The 18618-nt window shown below is 43.2% G+C and overlaps 1 protein-coding gene across 1 annotated transcript in view; it reads right to left on the reverse strand.

Annotated features, from left to right (window-relative positions):
* Nucleotides 1-1273: 1273 nt before the first annotated feature.
* The window catches only part of SLC25A42 (solute carrier family 25 member 42), a 50995-nt gene continuing 33650 nt past the window's right edge, over nucleotides 1274-18618 (reverse strand). Inside the window, exons 7-8 of the mRNA XM_083180479.1 lie at nucleotides 15504-15655; nucleotides 1274-2659 (exon numbers count right to left, since the gene is read on the reverse strand). Coding sequence (XP_083036605.1) covers nucleotides 2334-2659; nucleotides 15504-15655 — 478 coding nt within the window. The 3' untranslated portion in view covers nucleotides 1274-2333. The remainder of the gene's footprint in view (nucleotides 2660-15503; nucleotides 15656-18618) is intronic.

The following is an 18618-nucleotide window of genomic DNA, read 5'->3' on the forward strand; positions in this document are numbered from 1 at the left end:
CCACACTAATCTATTCTCAACTCCACGCCGACGTGGATAGTAGGGGAATGAAAAGGTCGGAGGACGCGCACCGCGGCCGCTCGCCACGCTTCGGGTTTGCGTCAATTGTGGGGGTGGCGGCCACAATGGGGGGCCATTATTTTTTACACACATGACGGGGCCATACCCAATGAGAAATGGCCCTTATTCGGCCTTTTCTTATTTTTTCCTATGTTAAATGGACTCAGTTTCAATGTTAAAATAATTTAACATTGAAGCCTATGGACAAATCGGGTCCATCGCATAGGCTTCAATGTTAAATATTTTAACATTGAAGCCTATGGGGAAATCGTGGGCACACGATGCCCGCGATTGTGGCCGTGCTAGGAAACAAGTACCGACATCTTAATGTGATATACAGTATACCATACTTGCAGGATTAAGAACAAGTGTATTGCAAGTTTGGATGAAGCCTCTATCAGGCATGTGTAATTAGGACAGTTGAGAATGAGGCACCTTCAGATGGTGCGAGCAGAACTCTGGTGTGACCTTGGATGTGCAATTACGATTTACAGAGCACATTACTACCAGAGTCTTATTAAATCTGCCATTCTATCAGATTGGTGTACAAAACAATAGTCCAGCAGTTTTATGGGGCCTACACACGTAGCGATATAGGGGCATTTTCTAAGCGATATCACTAGATTGCTTTAAAAAAGTGGCTACATTGCTCCGTGTGTAGGGCATAGCAATAACAATGCAGGGTCCCACGCGTTGCCATCACCTGGCGCTTAATATCCAGCATTCTGGAAACATCTAACTAATCGTCAGGGTAGCCGGTGTCAGGGGGACCAGTGTTCTCACCAGAGAATACTAGCCCTGACACATCGCTCAGAACTCTGCACAGCATCTCCCCGTGTGTAGGCCCCTTAATTCAAGTTTATTAATAAAATATCTACATATTTACTTAACAAAAAACAATAGAGCATCTCAGATTAAATGTGTCTATTTATATATTTATCTGTGGTCTGAATAAAAATATAGCCATTATTATTTACTTACGCTCAGAAGCCAGAAAGTCTTCTGTATTTTGATTGTTACTCATTTTTACTCCAAGGGCAGAACCTCCGCTCTAATTGAATGAAGTTTTGCTTAACACACACACACACACACACACACACACACACACACAATAAAAGATGCACCTGCCACTAAAGCAGAGTTTCTAACTTTTCAATGGCACCCACACATGATCATATACTCTACCAATCAAAAATGGATTAAAAATACCGGATACGTTTTTATTACATTTTATTAAATATACAATCTCTTGCAAGTTATTTAAAATATATGTATTTATATTTAAACTTTTTTTTTCCAAAATACTGTCACTGCAACACAGCAGAACAGGGCAAAAGCATAAAACATATCTTACTATAATATATATATATTAATAGAAATTTAAAAAATAAATCCTCCAGCAGCAAAGGTGTCGGTTGTATGTGTTGTGCAAAATTGTGTACTTACGAGTCATCTCAGTAACGGTGTGCGGCAATGTGCTTTGTTGAGGGAGAACTTTATGTATGTATACGCTATTATTTTTCTTGGTGTCATTCAGAAAGCTGTAATAGGATTGTTAATCACTGAGAGGCTGTTAACACTGGAATTCTTACCTGTGTGCATGCATAGGCACATAAAGAAATTTGGTTGTGTATACCTGTACACGTAAGCTAATTACACACCAGCATAATACTTCTGAACAATGAACAAATTCACAAAAAAGTGCAATAAAACGCTTCCATAGACACAAATAATGGCACTTCAAGTTATTTTGCTGCTGAAAAGGGTCATATTGTGTTTTTGTACTCAATGGCATAAAATAGCTTCAATAGCTGACCTAAACTTTAGGGCTTTTCATTTGGCTTGTGCTGTCCCAAGGTGATCCCCAGATCTCAGTGTAATGCTACACTGCAGCCCATAAGAAGCCCTCTAAATATATTTTTGCAGAAGATAAGCCTGCTGTAAGACACTTGGATAACCAGTGCACAAGAAGCAAAAGGCGGATTCTAGACATAAAGAACATGAAATGTCTGATGAGGCAGGCCTAGTACACAAAGGTGCTGGTATGGCAGTAGCAGCTTACTATAAAGAAGAGGATATTTTACCACCTGGTTTGGCAATTTTAACTAAACACTTTATACCATAGCCATATTGTATTGGCTAACTAAACTAGCACCAATCAAATTCTTTACAGAACAATGCAAAACCATCTCTGTTACTTTGCAGTGACCAGGAGGAATTTGCTGTTTTAACACACTCCTAAAATAGCACAAGGGCGCAAATAACCATGCATTCTACCGCTGGATGGCGGTAACTCGCTGGAGCTTCTTAAGAAGAATCTGTGTTAGATCAAAGGTAGTAAAGCTGATGCCAACTGCCACAGGACCCTTCACCCAGTTCATACTGAGCCCTTTATACAAGCCACGAATGAAGCCTTCTTCTGCCACCACTTCCCGCATGGTGCCAAGTATGGAGCTGTATGTGTGTCCAGTTACACCAGCAGTCTGCATGCGCCGCCTTACCACATCCAGAGGGTAAGAGGATGACTGACCCAGGAGTCCAGCGCAAGCCCCAAAGAGCAGCCGTTCAAAAGGGTATGGGTCAGTCCTGCCACTGTGCTCTGAAAAGAACAGAACACAAAAATTGTAAGACTGCTTTCTCACGTTTGAAAGTGCTGCATTGTATTAACTACTGGGTAGTTACAAAGAGTCAAAACAGTAGGAGAGCCCTGCTTGCAAGCTTAAGGCCCCCATACACTATGCGATTTTCGGCCGATTTCGGCCCTTTGGGACGATAAATGGGTGAAATCGGCCCAAAATCGCATGTGTTTGACATCTGATCTGATGCGCGGTCCCGCGCGCATCGGATCACGGCGTCGGACCTACAGAACATAAGATATCGGAATCTGAGCCATCATGGGTGCTTTTTAGCACCCACGATGTTCAGATCCGATATATCTTTATATACAGCCCCCCTTACTAGCAGTGCCCCCCACATTGAGGGCTCCCGGCGGAGGTAGTGCAGGCGGGGACCGCAGGCGTCGCAGAGCAGAGACAGTCGGCGCGGCGGAAGAATAGGAAGAAATCCTATTTAAAAGACCGGGCGGCCACTGATTGAGCGGCCGCCCAGTCTTTTGAATAAGATTTTTCTATTCTCCCGCCGCGCCGACAGTCTCTGCTCTGCGACGCCTGCAGTCCCCGCCTGCACTACCTCCGCAGGGAGCCGTCAATGCAGGGGGGGCGCTGCTAGTAAGACAGGGGGGCGCTGCTGGGGACACAGAGTTGGCAGTAACAGAGCTGGGCAGGAAAAGCTGTCAGCGCTGGAAAAAAAAAGCCCATACAATGAATGGGCAGCCTGTGATTGGCTGAGCGCTCTCTCAGCCAGTCAGCAATTGGCTGAGAGAGCGCTCAGCCAATCACAGGCTGCCCATTCATTGTATGGGCTTTTTTTTCCAGCGCTGACAGCTCCAGCCCCCCCCTGCCCGGCTCTGTCCCCCACAGCGTCCCCTGCACGCTGCCTTAGCAGCGCCCCCCACCAGCAGCCCTGTTCTGCAGCCCCCCCCTGCTCCCCGGGTTTACATGTGATAAATCGAGACGATTTATCACATGTAAAAAATGGCACATCAAGTGCCAATCTTAACAAGCTCCTTCGGGGAGCTGCTGGGGAAACTCAGGGGGAAGTAGGGGGCGTCTTGTCCTCAGGACAAGTCGCCCTAGTGTATGGGGGCCTTTACAGTCTTGTCATGATTTACCTAAAGAAGGGGGTTCTCAAACTCGTTCTTCAGGACCCCACAGTTCGTTTTCCAGATCATCCGGCAGCTGCACAGATGCACTCATTACTCATTGACACATTTTAAAAGATCCAAAGGTGGAGCTAATTATTTCAGGTACTCATATGTTAGTTGGGTGACCAATTAGCATACGGACAGTAACGTAGTGAAATCGCATCGCATGGACCATTTTAAGGGCATGCGATGTGATGCTTTCATGTACATTTTTTTATATTTAACACCACAATATCGCACCTCCCGCAAAAAATCGCATGAGATTTTACATTAGGTATACAATAATATGATTGTATGTCCTATAAATTGCTTTTACGCACCCCTCCACCCCGACCTTTTCATACCCCCACTATCCACATCGGCGTGGAGTTGATTTTATATAATGTAGCGAGCCACCGAGCCCGAAGCGTGGCGAGCGTAGCAGGACACTGATTACTTTACATGTATTACGCGTCCCCTTGCAGGGCTCACTGCGCTCACCACATTTCGGGCTTGGTGGCTCGCCACACTATATAAAATCAACCCCACGCCAATGTGGATAGTGGGGTAATGAAAAAGTTGGAGGACGCATTTCACCGCCGCTCGCCACGCTTCGGGTGGCGTGGATAGTGGGGGAGGGGGGGGGGGGTTCATACAATCTTATTGTTTACCTAATGTCATGGCATCGCACACCCTATAAAATAGCATGCGATTTAAAATTGCATGCTATTTTGCGGCAGATGCGATGACCCGGGGCTGAGAGAGGAGTGAATAAATTACATAGGAAAATCGCATCGCATATCGCATGGCCCTAAATTGGCCCATGCGATGCGATGCCATTCGATTTCACTACGCAGAATTGCTTAGTGGGCGCCCAACTAACATAAGTACCTTATTTCACTTGTGATTCTGTGAGGAGACCTGCAAAAAGGGGATTTTTGTAAGAACTTACCGTTCAAATCCCTTCTCAGAGAAAGGGATTCCAATGGTAAGTTATTACAAAAATACTCTTTTCTCTTTCGTCCATCATGGTGAAACGGCTCAACCATGGGAGGTTCAAGAGCCGGTCCTTTGGGAGGATACGCTTAGGCTTACAGTTCTCATCACTGCTTGCCCAAATGAAGTGTCCGCCGACTCGAACTCATGGAACCTATAGAATTTGGTAAAGGTATGAACAGAGGACCCGGTGGCAGCCCTGCACAACTTCTCCGCCGCAGCCCCATCACGCACAGCCCTAGAGGAAGCAACTGACCTGGTGGTATGGGCATTTATCCGTGAAGGAATAGGTCTACCTACCTTAGTGTAGGCAAAGGCAATTACTGACCTTAACCATCTGGCAATGGTCTGCTTAGAAGCAGTTCACCCTCTCTTATGTACGTCTTACCAAAAACATCAGTTTTGCGAATATCGTTTCCTTTTCAACGTATATGCCCAAAGCGCAAACAACGTCCAGTTTCTCCAACTTGTCCCTATTTCTGGACTCCTCAGGAGGACAAAACACTGGTAGCACAATCTCCTGGTTTAAATGAAAACTTGACACTACCTTAGGTAGAAACTTAGGTACTGTACGAAGTACAGCCCTGTCCTCATGGAAAATCAGAAACTGAGAATTGCAAGACAAGGCCCCCCCAATTCTGAAACGCGCCTAGCCAAAGCTATAGCCAACAAAAAAGGTAAGTTTCCAAGACAGAAATTTAAGGTCAGCCGACCGTAAAGGCTCAAATGGAGGTTTTTGTAACACTGACAAAACTAAAGACAGGTCCCAAGACGCCACCGGCTGCCTATATGGGTGTTTAAGCCTCATGAATCCCTGCAAAAAAGTCTGTACGTAACAGGGCTATACTTTTCTGAAAGAAAATGGATAAGGCAGACAACTGTACCTTTAAAGACTGCAGGCTAAGCCCTGAAAGAAATTTGAACAGTCTAGAGACCTTGAACCTAGATGCGTGTACCTTCTGATACTCACACCACCTGATATAAATTTTCCAGACACGATGGTAATTTGCAGCTGATACAGGCTTGCGAGCCCTGAGCATAGTCTGGATAACCGCTTCCGAAAACCTTCTTCCTTAGTAAGGAGGTTTCAAAGCCAGGCCATCAAATTTAGACAAGCTAGGTCCTGGTGCAGAAAAGGTCCTTGTTTGAGCAAGTCCGGTCATAAAGGAAGATGCCAAGAGTCCTTCGACAACCTCAGTATGTCTGAATACCATGACCTCCTGGGCCAGTACGGTGCAATCAGAATGATTTGTACCTCCTGTGTCCTCACTCTATTCAGGACCCACAGAATCATAGGGAACACGTAAGCAAGGTTGAAACGCCACGGAACGGTCATGGCATCCACTGACCACGCGGTCGGATCCCTGGTAACCTGACAATTGTGTCTGGACGCCGTCAAGTCTATCTCTGGGAGCACCCAGAGAGTCACTATCTCCTGAAAAATTTCCTGATGAAGCGCCCACTCTCCTTCCAACAGCTCTGCCCTGCGCTTCTACAATCCGGATCCCCGGAATGAACACAGCCGACAGAGTAGGAATGTTCACCTCTGCGCACTGGAAAATCTGCTAGACTTCCTGCATTACCATCCTGCTGCAAGTCCCGCCCTGATGATTCCGATAAGCCACAGCCGTGGCACTGTCTGCCTGTATGCGTACAGGTGATCCCTTCAGGAGATCCTCTGCCTGCAGAAGGATGTTCCAAACCACCCGGAGCTCCAAGATGTCGATCAGCAGTCTGGATTCTTCCTTGGACTACAAACCCTGCAACCTCAGGTGTAGGACTACTGCCCCCCAGCCCCTGAGACTGGCATCGGTCGTGACAACCAGCCAATCCCACGAGCAAAGGGAACACCCCATTTGCAGAGACGCCAGATCAAGGACTCCCTTGTCTCCTGAGACAGCAACAGCCGTTCCGGTTTCATGGTCTTTGAATTTCCTGACCAACATGACAGAATGTTCCACTGAAATCTTCTTGAGTGAAACCTTGCAAACTGCAGTGTCTCAAAGGTTGCCACCATTTTGCCTAGCAGCTTCACTCCCTGCTAAACTGTTGGATTTGGAGACTGAATGATCAGCAAGACCAATTGGCAAATGTCCACTGCTTTGAACTCTGGAAGAAACACAGGGGTGTGTCCGAAATCACCCCCAGAAACTGAAGTCTCTGTGTGGGTGTCAAATGAGACTTCGGGAGATTTAACAACCACCCATGGTCTTGGAAGAACTGTGTCGCAAAAGCCAGATGTTCCTGCAACTTCTCCGCCTTGAACAGGAGATAGTCTAAATACGAGATAATCACTATCCCTTTTAGCCTGAGAGCCGCTGCCATGACAGCCTTTACTTTGTGAAGACTCTCGGCACTGTAGGCAGGCCAAAAGGAAGAGCCTGGAACTGTAAATGAGACTCTCCAATAGCAAAACGCAGCAAAGACTGATGTTCCTTGCAAATAGGTACATGCAGATCAGCATCTTGGATGTCCACAGATGCTAGAAATTCTCCAGACTCTATGCTTAACAGCACTGATCGAAGAGATTCCATGCGAAAATGGTCCACCCACAGGTGCAGATTTAAAGACTTCAAATTTAGAATGGGTCTGAAGGACTCATCTGGTTTGGGGACCAAGAAATGAATGGAATAAAATCCTCTCTTTCTTTCTTCCTGAAGTACCGGGATCATCACTCCCTTCTCGAGAAGAGACGTTGCCGCCCCCAAGAGAGCTTTCCACAGGCGAGCTTCCCGTGCTAGGGGTGTAGGAAGAAATCTCTTTGGGGGAGGCCCCCATAGATTTATTTTGTAACCCTGCGAAATGATGGAATAGAACCCAAGGGTCCGTTGTGGATATGTTCGACCTGCCCAGAAACTGCAGGAGGCGACCCCCCACTCTGCAACCAGAACGGGGAGTCTCCGCCCCATCATGCCGAGGACTTATCCTCACTCTTGGACGGGTGCTTCTTAGCAAAGGCCCGGAAACAGGATCTGGGTGCCCTCCCCTTACTGGCTGGAAACTTTCCTCTTCCTGTCCTCTGTTAGATGCACCCCCTCGAAAGGAGGAACGAAAGGATGGCTTAAAAGCCCCAAACTTGGACACTGAATGTTTTGACATTATGGGAAGGAAAGTGCTCTTTCCCCCCATGGCCTCCTTCATAATGGACTCAAGTTCTGTACCAAAAATGCTGTTTTTTCTCTTTTTGACTTTCGAAATATAAAAGAAAAATTTTTCCATTGGAAATGGATGTGCTGGCTTCTTTCACTACCTGTCTATACCAATTTTCAAGGAAAACACCACGGTGGATGCAAGAGGCTGATATATACACAAACACACACATATATATACATATACATATATATATATACACACACACACACACACACACAGAAGAAACGGTACAGCACTCCAATCGGGTAGATTAAAGGCCCCCATACACTAGGGCGACTTGTCCTTAGGACAAGTCGCCCCCGACTTCCCCCTGAGCTTCCCCGGCTGCTCCCCGGGGGAGCTTGATTAGATTGGCACTTGATGTGCCATTTTTTACATGTGATAAATCGTCTCGATTTATCACATGTAAAAAACCCGGGGAGCAGGGGGGGGGGGGTGGCTAAGAGGTGGGAGCTGGTGGGAGCAGGGGGGCTGGGGACGCTGCGGGGGACACGTCTGTGTCCCCCGCTGCTGGGGACGCTGCGGGGGACAGCGTCTGTGCGGCTAGAAGGTAGAGGGAGCAGGGGGGGCTGGAGACGCTGCGGGGGACACAGGCTGCAAAGAGCCGGGCAGGGGGAGCCGGCCGGGAGCTGTCAGTAATGAATAAAAAAAAAAAGCCCATACAATGAATGGGCAGCCTGTGATTGGCTGCTGAGCGCTCTCTCAGCCAATTGCTGACTGGCTGAGAGAGCGCTCAGCCAATCACAGGCCGCCCATTCATTGTATGGGCTTTTTTTTTTTTTATTCATTACTGACAGCTCCCGGCCGGCTCCCCCTGCCCGGCTCTATGCAGCCTGTGTCCCCCGCAGCGTCTCCAGCCCCCCCTGCTCCCTCTACCTTCTAGCCGCACAGACGTGTCCCACGCAGCGTCCCCAGCCCCCCCTGCTCCCTCCACCGCCGCGCCGCCCCACTAGGTCCCAAGTCGGGTGGTCGGACGTGCAGCAGGTCCGACCACCCGACGCAGATCCGATGCGCACGGGACCGCGCATCGGATCTGAGGGGACATCAAAACTAGCCGATTTTGGTCCGATTTCGGCCAGATCCGACTGATCTGGCTGAAATCTGACCAAAATCGGCTAGTGTATGGGGGCCTTTATTAAGCTCAGGGAAGTGATAAAGTGTCTGGTTTTTATCACCGGCCAATCAGCTCCTACCTGTCATTTTTCAAACCAAGCCTGTAACTTCACAGTTAGGAACTGATTGGCCGGTGATAAAAACCAGACCTTTTATCACTTCACTGAGCTTAATTAATCTCCCCCTCAGGGGCAGATTTATTAAGCTCGGTGAAGTGATAAAGTGTCCATTTTTTTATCACCGGCCAATCAGCTCTTACCTGTGAAGTTACAGGCTTGGTTTGAAAAACGACAGGTAGGAGCTGATTGGCCGGTGATAAAAACCAGACACTTTATCCCTTCCCCGAGCTTAATAAATCTACCCTTCAGGCTAGTGTGAAGCTACTACCGTGCATCACTCAGAATGCTCATCATATCTCCTCGTGTAGGCCCCATTAGCCTTTTACCATGTCCCACTAAAGATGCCTATAGGAGCATTGCAGAGAGATCACACACACCGCTTTTTGTCACTTAGAGGTCATTCCAGGCGTGACCACCACCTAATACCAATTTGTTTACTTTCTGGCCACAACCTCTATGCAAATAAGTAATGTAATCCAACTTTATATTACCTACTTAAATCCACAAGTTTTAGAATAATTGGCTCTATAAAGCTAAAGAAGCAAGAATATAGTGTTTTCTAAACAGATGCTTCAGAAACCAGATCATTTTTTTTTTACAGAATTTTCCCTCTAGTATAAATGCAAATTCAGACATGCCCAGATTTGCCTGATTGAAGATACCAGAGGTACAAAACATATTGTGAAATATATACACAGCTGAGTTAATAATCTTTGTGGACTCTTATTGCTGCTCCTCCATTGTTCCTTGACAATATTAATCACATCCTGTTCCAGGTTCTGCAATCTTTCAGCAACCCACAACCTACTTAATCATCATCTAACTTGCAGAGCCTGACAAGTCTATAGGTATGCTGACGGTTTCTACATTTTTAGAGTTGCGTGCTGCCCAGTTGGACTTGCCCATTTTAGTATGTTATACAGCTTGACAACTAAATAATGAATACATTGATTAAAAATTATCAGCAATACAGGTATTTGCCAATCCAGGAATATATTGGTGGTCAATGATTTAAAAAGTTATATGTACTACATAAGTTATAACAAGCGAAATTGAATGCAGCCAATATTTTAAATATCAGAAGTTCAAGTAATGGGATGAATGGATTTTTTCCCCTGTGCAAAAAATTACCCTTATGGCTTTGTACAACATCCAATCACACTTCCAAACCTTAATATAGCCCTCAAAATGCCTGAAGTAACTTTTCCTCATACATTTTATATATTTACATTGGCAATCCATTCCTAGTGGTGTACACACTGTGAAATCCCCTTGCTATTCGACTTAAGATTCGAGTGCTATGCAATCTTTGCTATCTCAGTACTATGTGTATACAATTCATGCTATCTACATTCGATTTGCACTATCGTTATATCGGTGCTATGCAGGGCCTTCCGGGGAACGCAGTGCTGTGCAGGGCCTTCCGGGGAACGGATCTCTTCAAAGATTAAACGCTCGGCTTTTGATGGCTCCCAAACTGTATGTTTGAGTGAGGAAATGGTCAAAAATAGATTACGGAACCTAAATAGTAAAAAATCTCCTGGCCCAGACTAAATAAACCCTAGGATACTAAAATAATTGAGTTCTGTCATAGCACTACCATTATATCTGATATTCGAGGAATCAATAAACTCAGGGATGGTACCAACGGACTGGCGCATAGCTAACTTAGTAACAATATGGAAGAAAGGTAGCAAAACTAACCCTAAAAATTATGTGGGGAAAATATTAGAAGGAATAATAAGAGATAATATCAAAAATTGAGAAAGTGATAAGTAAGGCTCAGCATGGGTTCGTCAAACATAGATCATGTCAGACTAATTTAATTAGCTTCTATGAGGAAGTCAGTAGGGGGCTGGACTTAGGGAAATCTGTTGATGTAATACTTCTTGATTTCGCTAAAGCTTTTGACACGGTTATTAATGACACTAGGTAATTTAGGGTTAGGAGATAAAATTTGTAATTGGATTAAAAACTGGTTGCACAATCGGGGACAGAGAGTGGTAGTAAATGGCATACATTCCAGCTGGGGTAAGGTCCAAAGTGGAGTCCCGCAAGGTTCAATATTGGGACCCACCTTGTTTAATATATTCATTAATGATATTGGAAGTAACATATTGAGTAAAATTGCAATATTTGCAGACGACACAAAATTTAGTAAGGAAATTAACTCAGGAGAGGATGTGGAAACACTACAAAAAGTGACTTAAATAAACTGGAAAGGTGGGCGGAAAGGTGGAAAATGCAGTTTAACGTTGAAAAATGTCAACTAATTTATTTGCGGAACAAAAATGAACAAGCTACTTATAGGCTAAATGGAGTTATTATAGGAAATTCTGCTGTAGAGCAGGACTTGGGGGTCATCATAGATGAGAAATTGAGTAAATAGTGCACACTGCCAAAGTGCAGCAGCAAAAGCAAACCAGACACTGGCATGCATTAAAAGGGGCATGGATTCAAGGTAAGGCAATGTGATAGTGCCTCTTTACAAGGCATTGGTGAGACCACACTTGTAGTATTGTGTTCCGTTCTGGGCACCGCACCTTAGGAAGGACATAAATTAATTGGAACAGGTACAGAGAAGGGTGACTAAGCTAGTAAAAGGTCTTGAATCACTAGAATACAAAGATAGGTTAACCAGGCTGAATATGTTTTCACTGGAGAAACAGAGGTTGAGAGGTGATATGATTAGTATGTTCAAATACATGATTGGAAATCATATGGAACTGGGAGATTATTTGTTCACTAACAGGCCTATACTTAGGACACACGGGCATGTACTGAGGTTCCAGGAAAATAAATTCCACACTGAATTAAGAAGAGGATTCTTCACCATTAGAGCAGTAAAATTCTGGAACTCATTGCCGGTGCAGGTAATTACAGCAACTACTGTTAATGAATTTTAATCAAAACTGGATGCATTTTTGGCCACTAAGGGAATCCTATAGATATGACTTACTCAAGTCAGTAGTTACAATATAGATAGGTTGAACTCGGTGGACTAATGTCTTTTTTCAGCCTTAATTACTATGTTATGTTACTATGTAAAACAAGGAGTTTACATGTTATGTAAATCATTGGATCTCTATCTCTGATGACAGTCTGAGGTATATCCATGGCCTTAACTTCAATAACTTTTCATCAAAGGTAAGCTGCACTCCCTTCAATGGAATGTAAAAGAAAAATGTATTTGTCTGTACATTAATGTGTCATCATAATTGGGCAACTCCAGAGTCTTATACATTAGTAAACTAGAGCTTTGATAGTCAGATTATAGCAGAGGTTGCTGCTAACATGATTTTCTAGTTTACAATACAGAAATACACCTGTCAATATCTTCGTTAACATGTAAAACGTTTAGATTTAGAGATGCCCATACCAATTTGGATACCCATCAGGAACATGGCTAATAGCTGGCACAATCTAATCAGCTGTGCTTTTCTGCAAGAAAGTAAAGACCAATATCATCTTCAAATTGTTTCCCATCACTGACATTAAAGTAAAGGGCAAAATCTTTGTACGATATACAGATCATAATTTTACAATTAAGGAGAGGACTGAGGGGCAGACATGTCCCAGGCAGTGACAGACAGACTTAAATGTGTAGAGGTCAGCATAGAAAACATTATATTGCCAAACTTATAAATAAACAGGACTGTACAAAAATTATATACATTTTCACAATTATACCCATTAAAGGAGGGGGGGGGGGGGTGATTAAACTAGGGGCAATGTTGTATAGCACTGGTAAGGAGTACACTGTGATATTCAACTGACACACTATGAACCAGAGACTAGAGCAGTACGGATGGTGTAATGGTTAGCATTACTGCCTCACAGCACTGAGGTCATGGGTTCCATTCCCACCATGGCCCTAACTGTGCGGAGTCTGTATATTCTCCCCGTACTTGCGTGGGTTTCCTCCGATTTCCTCCCACAATCCAAAAATATACTGGTAGGCTAATTGGCTCACAACAAATTAACCCTAGAATGAACGTGTGTGCGTGTACATGTGGTAGGGAATATAGCGTGTAAGCTCCACTGGGGCAGGGACTGATGTGAATGTTCAACTATTCTCTGTAAAGCGCTGTGGAATATGTATGCGCTATATAAGAAACGTAATAAATAAAATATAATAATAAGTTCCTAAAAATTAGTCCAAACAGGTCATGTTTTCGAGGTCACCTGGTAGGAGCACTATGTCTCACCAACTGTCACAATTTAAAAATCCACAGGTGACCTAGATTCGTCGAGAAGCGATATCAGCACCATTACCTACGCTGTTACCTCTTCTAACCCATGTATGAAGGATAAATGATCTTAATTAAAATGCTGCTTTGTGCCCCTGTTATTATCAGTGCTGCTTGCCAATAGCAGGGGTCAATGGATACATGCAAGTGTTGTTGCCCATAAACTGCAGCAGGGACAGTGCTTCAATGCTTTTTTTTTATTAAAAAGATTGCAACATTTAAATACAAATGAATGGTGCCAGGTTAAAAATGGTTAAATACAGGTGAATGGTGTCAGGTGGTGAAGACTGCCTCCTCATGGTTTGCAGCAGCAATTCACATTGGGGAGAGGACCAAGGAGGGAGGCTTTGGAATTCCTTGAGGTTCGCTGATTAGTCATTTGAGTTATCGTTGGAAGACGCTCACAAAGCAGTGGTGGAATACCACCTTATACGGTACACCTTTAGTATTGGGGTGTTGGTCTGTCTTCATGTGGTCAAGGGAGACAAACTGATTCTTAAAATACTACACTAGAGGCGCTCCTCTTGCCCCCTTTTTTTCAGACCTTCCACACACAGGGTTCACAGGAACAGGAACCCCCAGGACGGGTGCTGCCACCCCCGAAAAAGAAAGGGGAGTGTATTTAAGATCTGACACAGGACAGTGCAAGAACACACCTATATCCAGAAAGTGGGGATTCACCAGCACTAGTACCACCCTTTATATCCATTTAAATACAAATATACAATATATACATACTTTCCCCCCCCAATATTTACAAATATAGAAACAATCAATTAAAAATAAACAGAGAATCCCCACCCCAAAATGACATCACTTCACCTACAATTTTTTTACTATTTCCAATTCCATATCCTAGTTTTTACTTTATCCGGATCCTGAGTTTACCACAACTTTCACACTGATTCATACGCTTTCTTACCCATACCTCCCCATATATCCTCTCTTTCATTCCTCTCTATAACCTACCACCAATCTCTCATTATCCTCCCATCCTTCCATCTTCAAACATCTCATCATCCATACAGTGTTGTCCCTGATAGGTGCAAGTCACTAGGCATGACACTAAGAAATGTCAGGGACCCACCAGTTGAGGTGGTTGCAGTTGGTGGGTCCATATTTTTTGGCTAGTATTATGCGAAGCACATGAATTTTACAGTTATATTGCAGAATTTATTAAAAAGATTTCTGTTTTGTTACTATTTATTGTACTCTTGAAGATCATAACTATTAGTTTATACATTTGTCATAATTTCAGAAGTGTGGATGTTACTGCAAAGATTAAATTCACAGTGAAGTGCCCATTATGTGTAGAGGGTACACAACTAAAGAAGTGCTAGACCAGAGGTTTAAATCCAGGTTCATCAAGGCACACCAACATCCAGATTTTAAGGCTAGCACATTAATTTGGTTTGTTTGTCAGTGCTCAAGCTTTGATATCACCAAAGTACTGTAAAGTGTGCCTTATGGATCATGATTGGGAACACTGTGCTAGACTGTTGAGTAATTTAGTAAAGTGAGTAAATTTCTATCTGGGACAAACCAGGAAGCAATGCAAAGGGTTTAAATATATTTATATTTCATCTGTGCAGTGTAAATACTGCCCGCTTTTGTATGTAGCCCACAAATGTTAGTCAGCTTTAGTATTACACTACAATTTAGATTTCAGTTTGTACACACCCCATCCAAATCGAACTCTCTCTGCACATACTAGTTGTAACCCCGCAGTGCAACATAGTTTTGCCCAGGTGGATTTTTTTTCTTTGCTGTACTTGCAAATCAGAATCAGGCCCCTTATGCAATAGTGGATGGTCCCTACATATTTGGACAACCACACTTCATCAGAAATCAAGGGGAAAATGTAATAAGGTGAGATAATCAGAAAGTTAGAGATTTGGTAAGCAATCTCCAGTATTTTTTTCAAGCGGCAATAATTTACACTACAAAAACCTGTTTGATTTCGCTTTAAAAAAAAAACTGGAGATCTCTCACTTTCTGATTCTCTCATCCTATTACATTTCTCCACAGAATTCTATTAGAAATACTGGTGTATGATAGGACATTACTTACCCGCATGTAATTTCTTTAATGTCTCATAGGTAAAGAAGCTAATTCCGGCATACGGAATGACTCCTAGAATTGTGGGAGTGAAGCCCCGATACAGTGTCTTCAGTCCTTCTTCTCTGGACATACGAATGAAGACATGGATGATGTTACTATACCTGCAATACAAAAAGTAGGGTAATTAATTAACCCTTTCTTGATAGTATTTCACCTTGCACAATGCTTTGAGTGCCAACATCTGTGAGAGATGTGCAAAATATCTACTAAAAATGCCAGTGTCACTCCAATTTGTTATATAAAATTATAAAAGATAGTGTAAAAAAAAATCATTTAAATTTCCTATATAAAAAGGTAAAACATCACATGTTATTCTGATGAATAAAAAGGTTTGCTTTTGCAATATTCCCACCCATTTTGACAAAATCACTTGGCACTCAAAGGGTTAAGGAGTTGATTGTTCACGGACACAAATAGCAGGTGTGCATACAGCGCATGCACAGAATTTGCACTTTAAAAGTATCTCCAAACTATTCTAAATCATACGGAACTTGTCTGGAACATTCTTTCCGCAAAGTTGGGCATTTCGAGACGGCAATTGGGCTGGAACAATGTGTTCACACTGATCCATCCCGTCTTATGGGAGTTCTATAAAGCTGCATGCAGTTCTGATTTATGTGCATGAGGAAGGGAAACCTGTTTGTGACGGATCTCTTGTAATCAGCATGAAGTGGGTGCAGATACTAATGGCGGAGATTGTGGCAGCTGGTGTAAAAATCAATGGACGACGTGATTCCCATATGCAGACATATGAACCCTATTTAGCCCTACTTTCTTGTAATTAGCATAAGGTAGTAAATCTGGAAACCACGGCTGCCCAGCCCGCAATAAACGTAGAGATGGAATCAAACTCAGTCCCTAAATAGCAGTAAAACTAAAGAGCCCCCACCCACAGCACAATTTTCAGGCATTTTCTGAGCGATTTTACTAAAAAGCATGTAAATCGCTGTGTGTATAGCCCACACAGCGATTTACATGCGCACCCCCGTCGTTCTGAATCTGCACAAGATTCAGAACGGCCCGGTCAGTCAATTCAGTGCAGTCGCTATATACCTCTCAAACTACAACATGTGCCACCAATTATTAAATGCTTGGGGGGGGGGGGGGGGGGGTCACTATTCTAAAGCGAGTTGATGGTCCCCATAGCAACCAATCAGATTATGTCTGTCTATCACTCCTGCATCCTAGAAAATGATACACAGGATCTGATTGGTTGCTATGGGCAACAGCGCCTCTTCATTTTTAGAAGCTTTAGTAAATATACCTCTCAAACTACAACATGTGCCACCAATTATTAAATGCTTGGGGGGGGTCACTATTCCACTTTTGACTTATTTATATATGCAGTGCCCATTACACAGCAGCACGCTTAATACATACAGCAGCAGGTTAGTGCAGTCAGGATCTGATTGGTTGCTATGGGCAACAGCGCCTCTTCATTTTTAGAAGCTTTAGTAAAGATACCGCTCAAACTACAACATGTGCCACCAATTATTAAATGCTTGGGGGGGGGGGTCACTATTCCACTTTTGACTTATTTATATATGCAGTGCCCATTACACAGCAGCACGCTTAATACATACAGCAGCAGGTTAGTGCAGTCAGTGGGTGTCTCAGCAGGAACACCATCAGCTGCAGCACTGGCATAAAGTGTCAGTATGGGCTGCGGCAAAACATTGCTGCAACCTTTTCCACCTCTGAATCAGGACCTGTATTTTCATCAGTATTCATTTATTGTTTCATTGTGACATATCTTTAATTATCAATAACCCAGTATCACTCACAGCATATATTTCACCATATTATTCTATATACAAATTATAGACACTGTTTTTCTACATCCAGGTTTGTTTTTGTTTTTATTTTAAATGTCAGCAAATTTATTTTATTAAGTTTATTTAGGAAATTACTGTCTATACCGTATAACATTATTTTTGTGATGAAGTGCAGTTTTTTACGTCACTTTCTGTGACAGTTGTGACAGATTTGAAATCTCCCATTCTGAATCTTCCGTTATGAATCTCTGGCACAAATCTCTGCGTATGTAGGGCCCTTAAGAGATAATATTGGTCAAATGACAAAAAAAGTAGTGCTGTAGGGTGATACAAACAAATATCAAGCCGCGTACAACAGTATTGCTCTAGTGGTAGATAAACAGCACTCCAAAATGTGCATGAAGACTTCGAGTCAGACAGTTGCTTGGAGGTCAAATGACACTAAGCACTATCTTTGACAAAGATCACAGACTGAGGACAAATGTACTAAGCTTGAAAAGTGATAAAATAGTGATAAAGTGACAGCCAATCAGCTCCTGACACTTTACAGACTGTTAGAAAAATGACATTTAGGAGCTGATTGGTTGGTAGTTTATTGCTCTCCGCTTTATCACTTTTTAAGGCTTAGTATATCTCGCCCAGTGTTCTTGTTCTAGTTTTAATCCAAAGCCAAGACACACATCCGGGTAAGATAACTAAAGCTTCTAAAGCGAGTTGATGGTCCCCATAGCAACCAATCAGATTATGTCTGTCTATCACTCCTGCATCCTAGAAAATGATACACAGGATCTGATTGGTTGCTATGGGCAACAGCGCCTCTTCATTTTTAGAAGCTTTAGTAAATATACCTCTCAAACTACAACATGACCATGATATCCATAGCATATTTTTCCATGTGAATATTGTATTGTTCTAAAATCCACTAAGAATACTTTCATATGCGCTAACTAACTTCTGAAAGTATACTAAAACAATATAATAATCACATGCATGGGTGACTATTACAGATCACACGATAATTCTCATGTAGACTACCTGTAAAGGCATGTTTGGAGAATTGAAGAAAAAAAATTGCTCCAGACAGAGCAACGTGTGATACACATTAGACAAATATCCACATAATTAAGTCAGGATGAAAATGGCGAATGCCCAATTTTCTATGGTTTTGCTTTCATCAATAGTTGAGGCCTAACTCTGAACAACTGCTGAATGTCTTCCATTAATTAGGTGGCAGTGCTCCTGTGCAGCCACTGCCAACACCTTGCCATTATAAGGATAAGCCATTAGTG

Source organism: Crinia signifera, chromosome 1 (assembly GCF_055691185.1).
Source record: "Crinia signifera chromosome 1, ASM5569118v1, whole genome shotgun sequence".
Taxonomy (NCBI): Eukaryota; Metazoa; Chordata; class Amphibia; order Anura; family Myobatrachidae; genus Crinia; species Crinia signifera.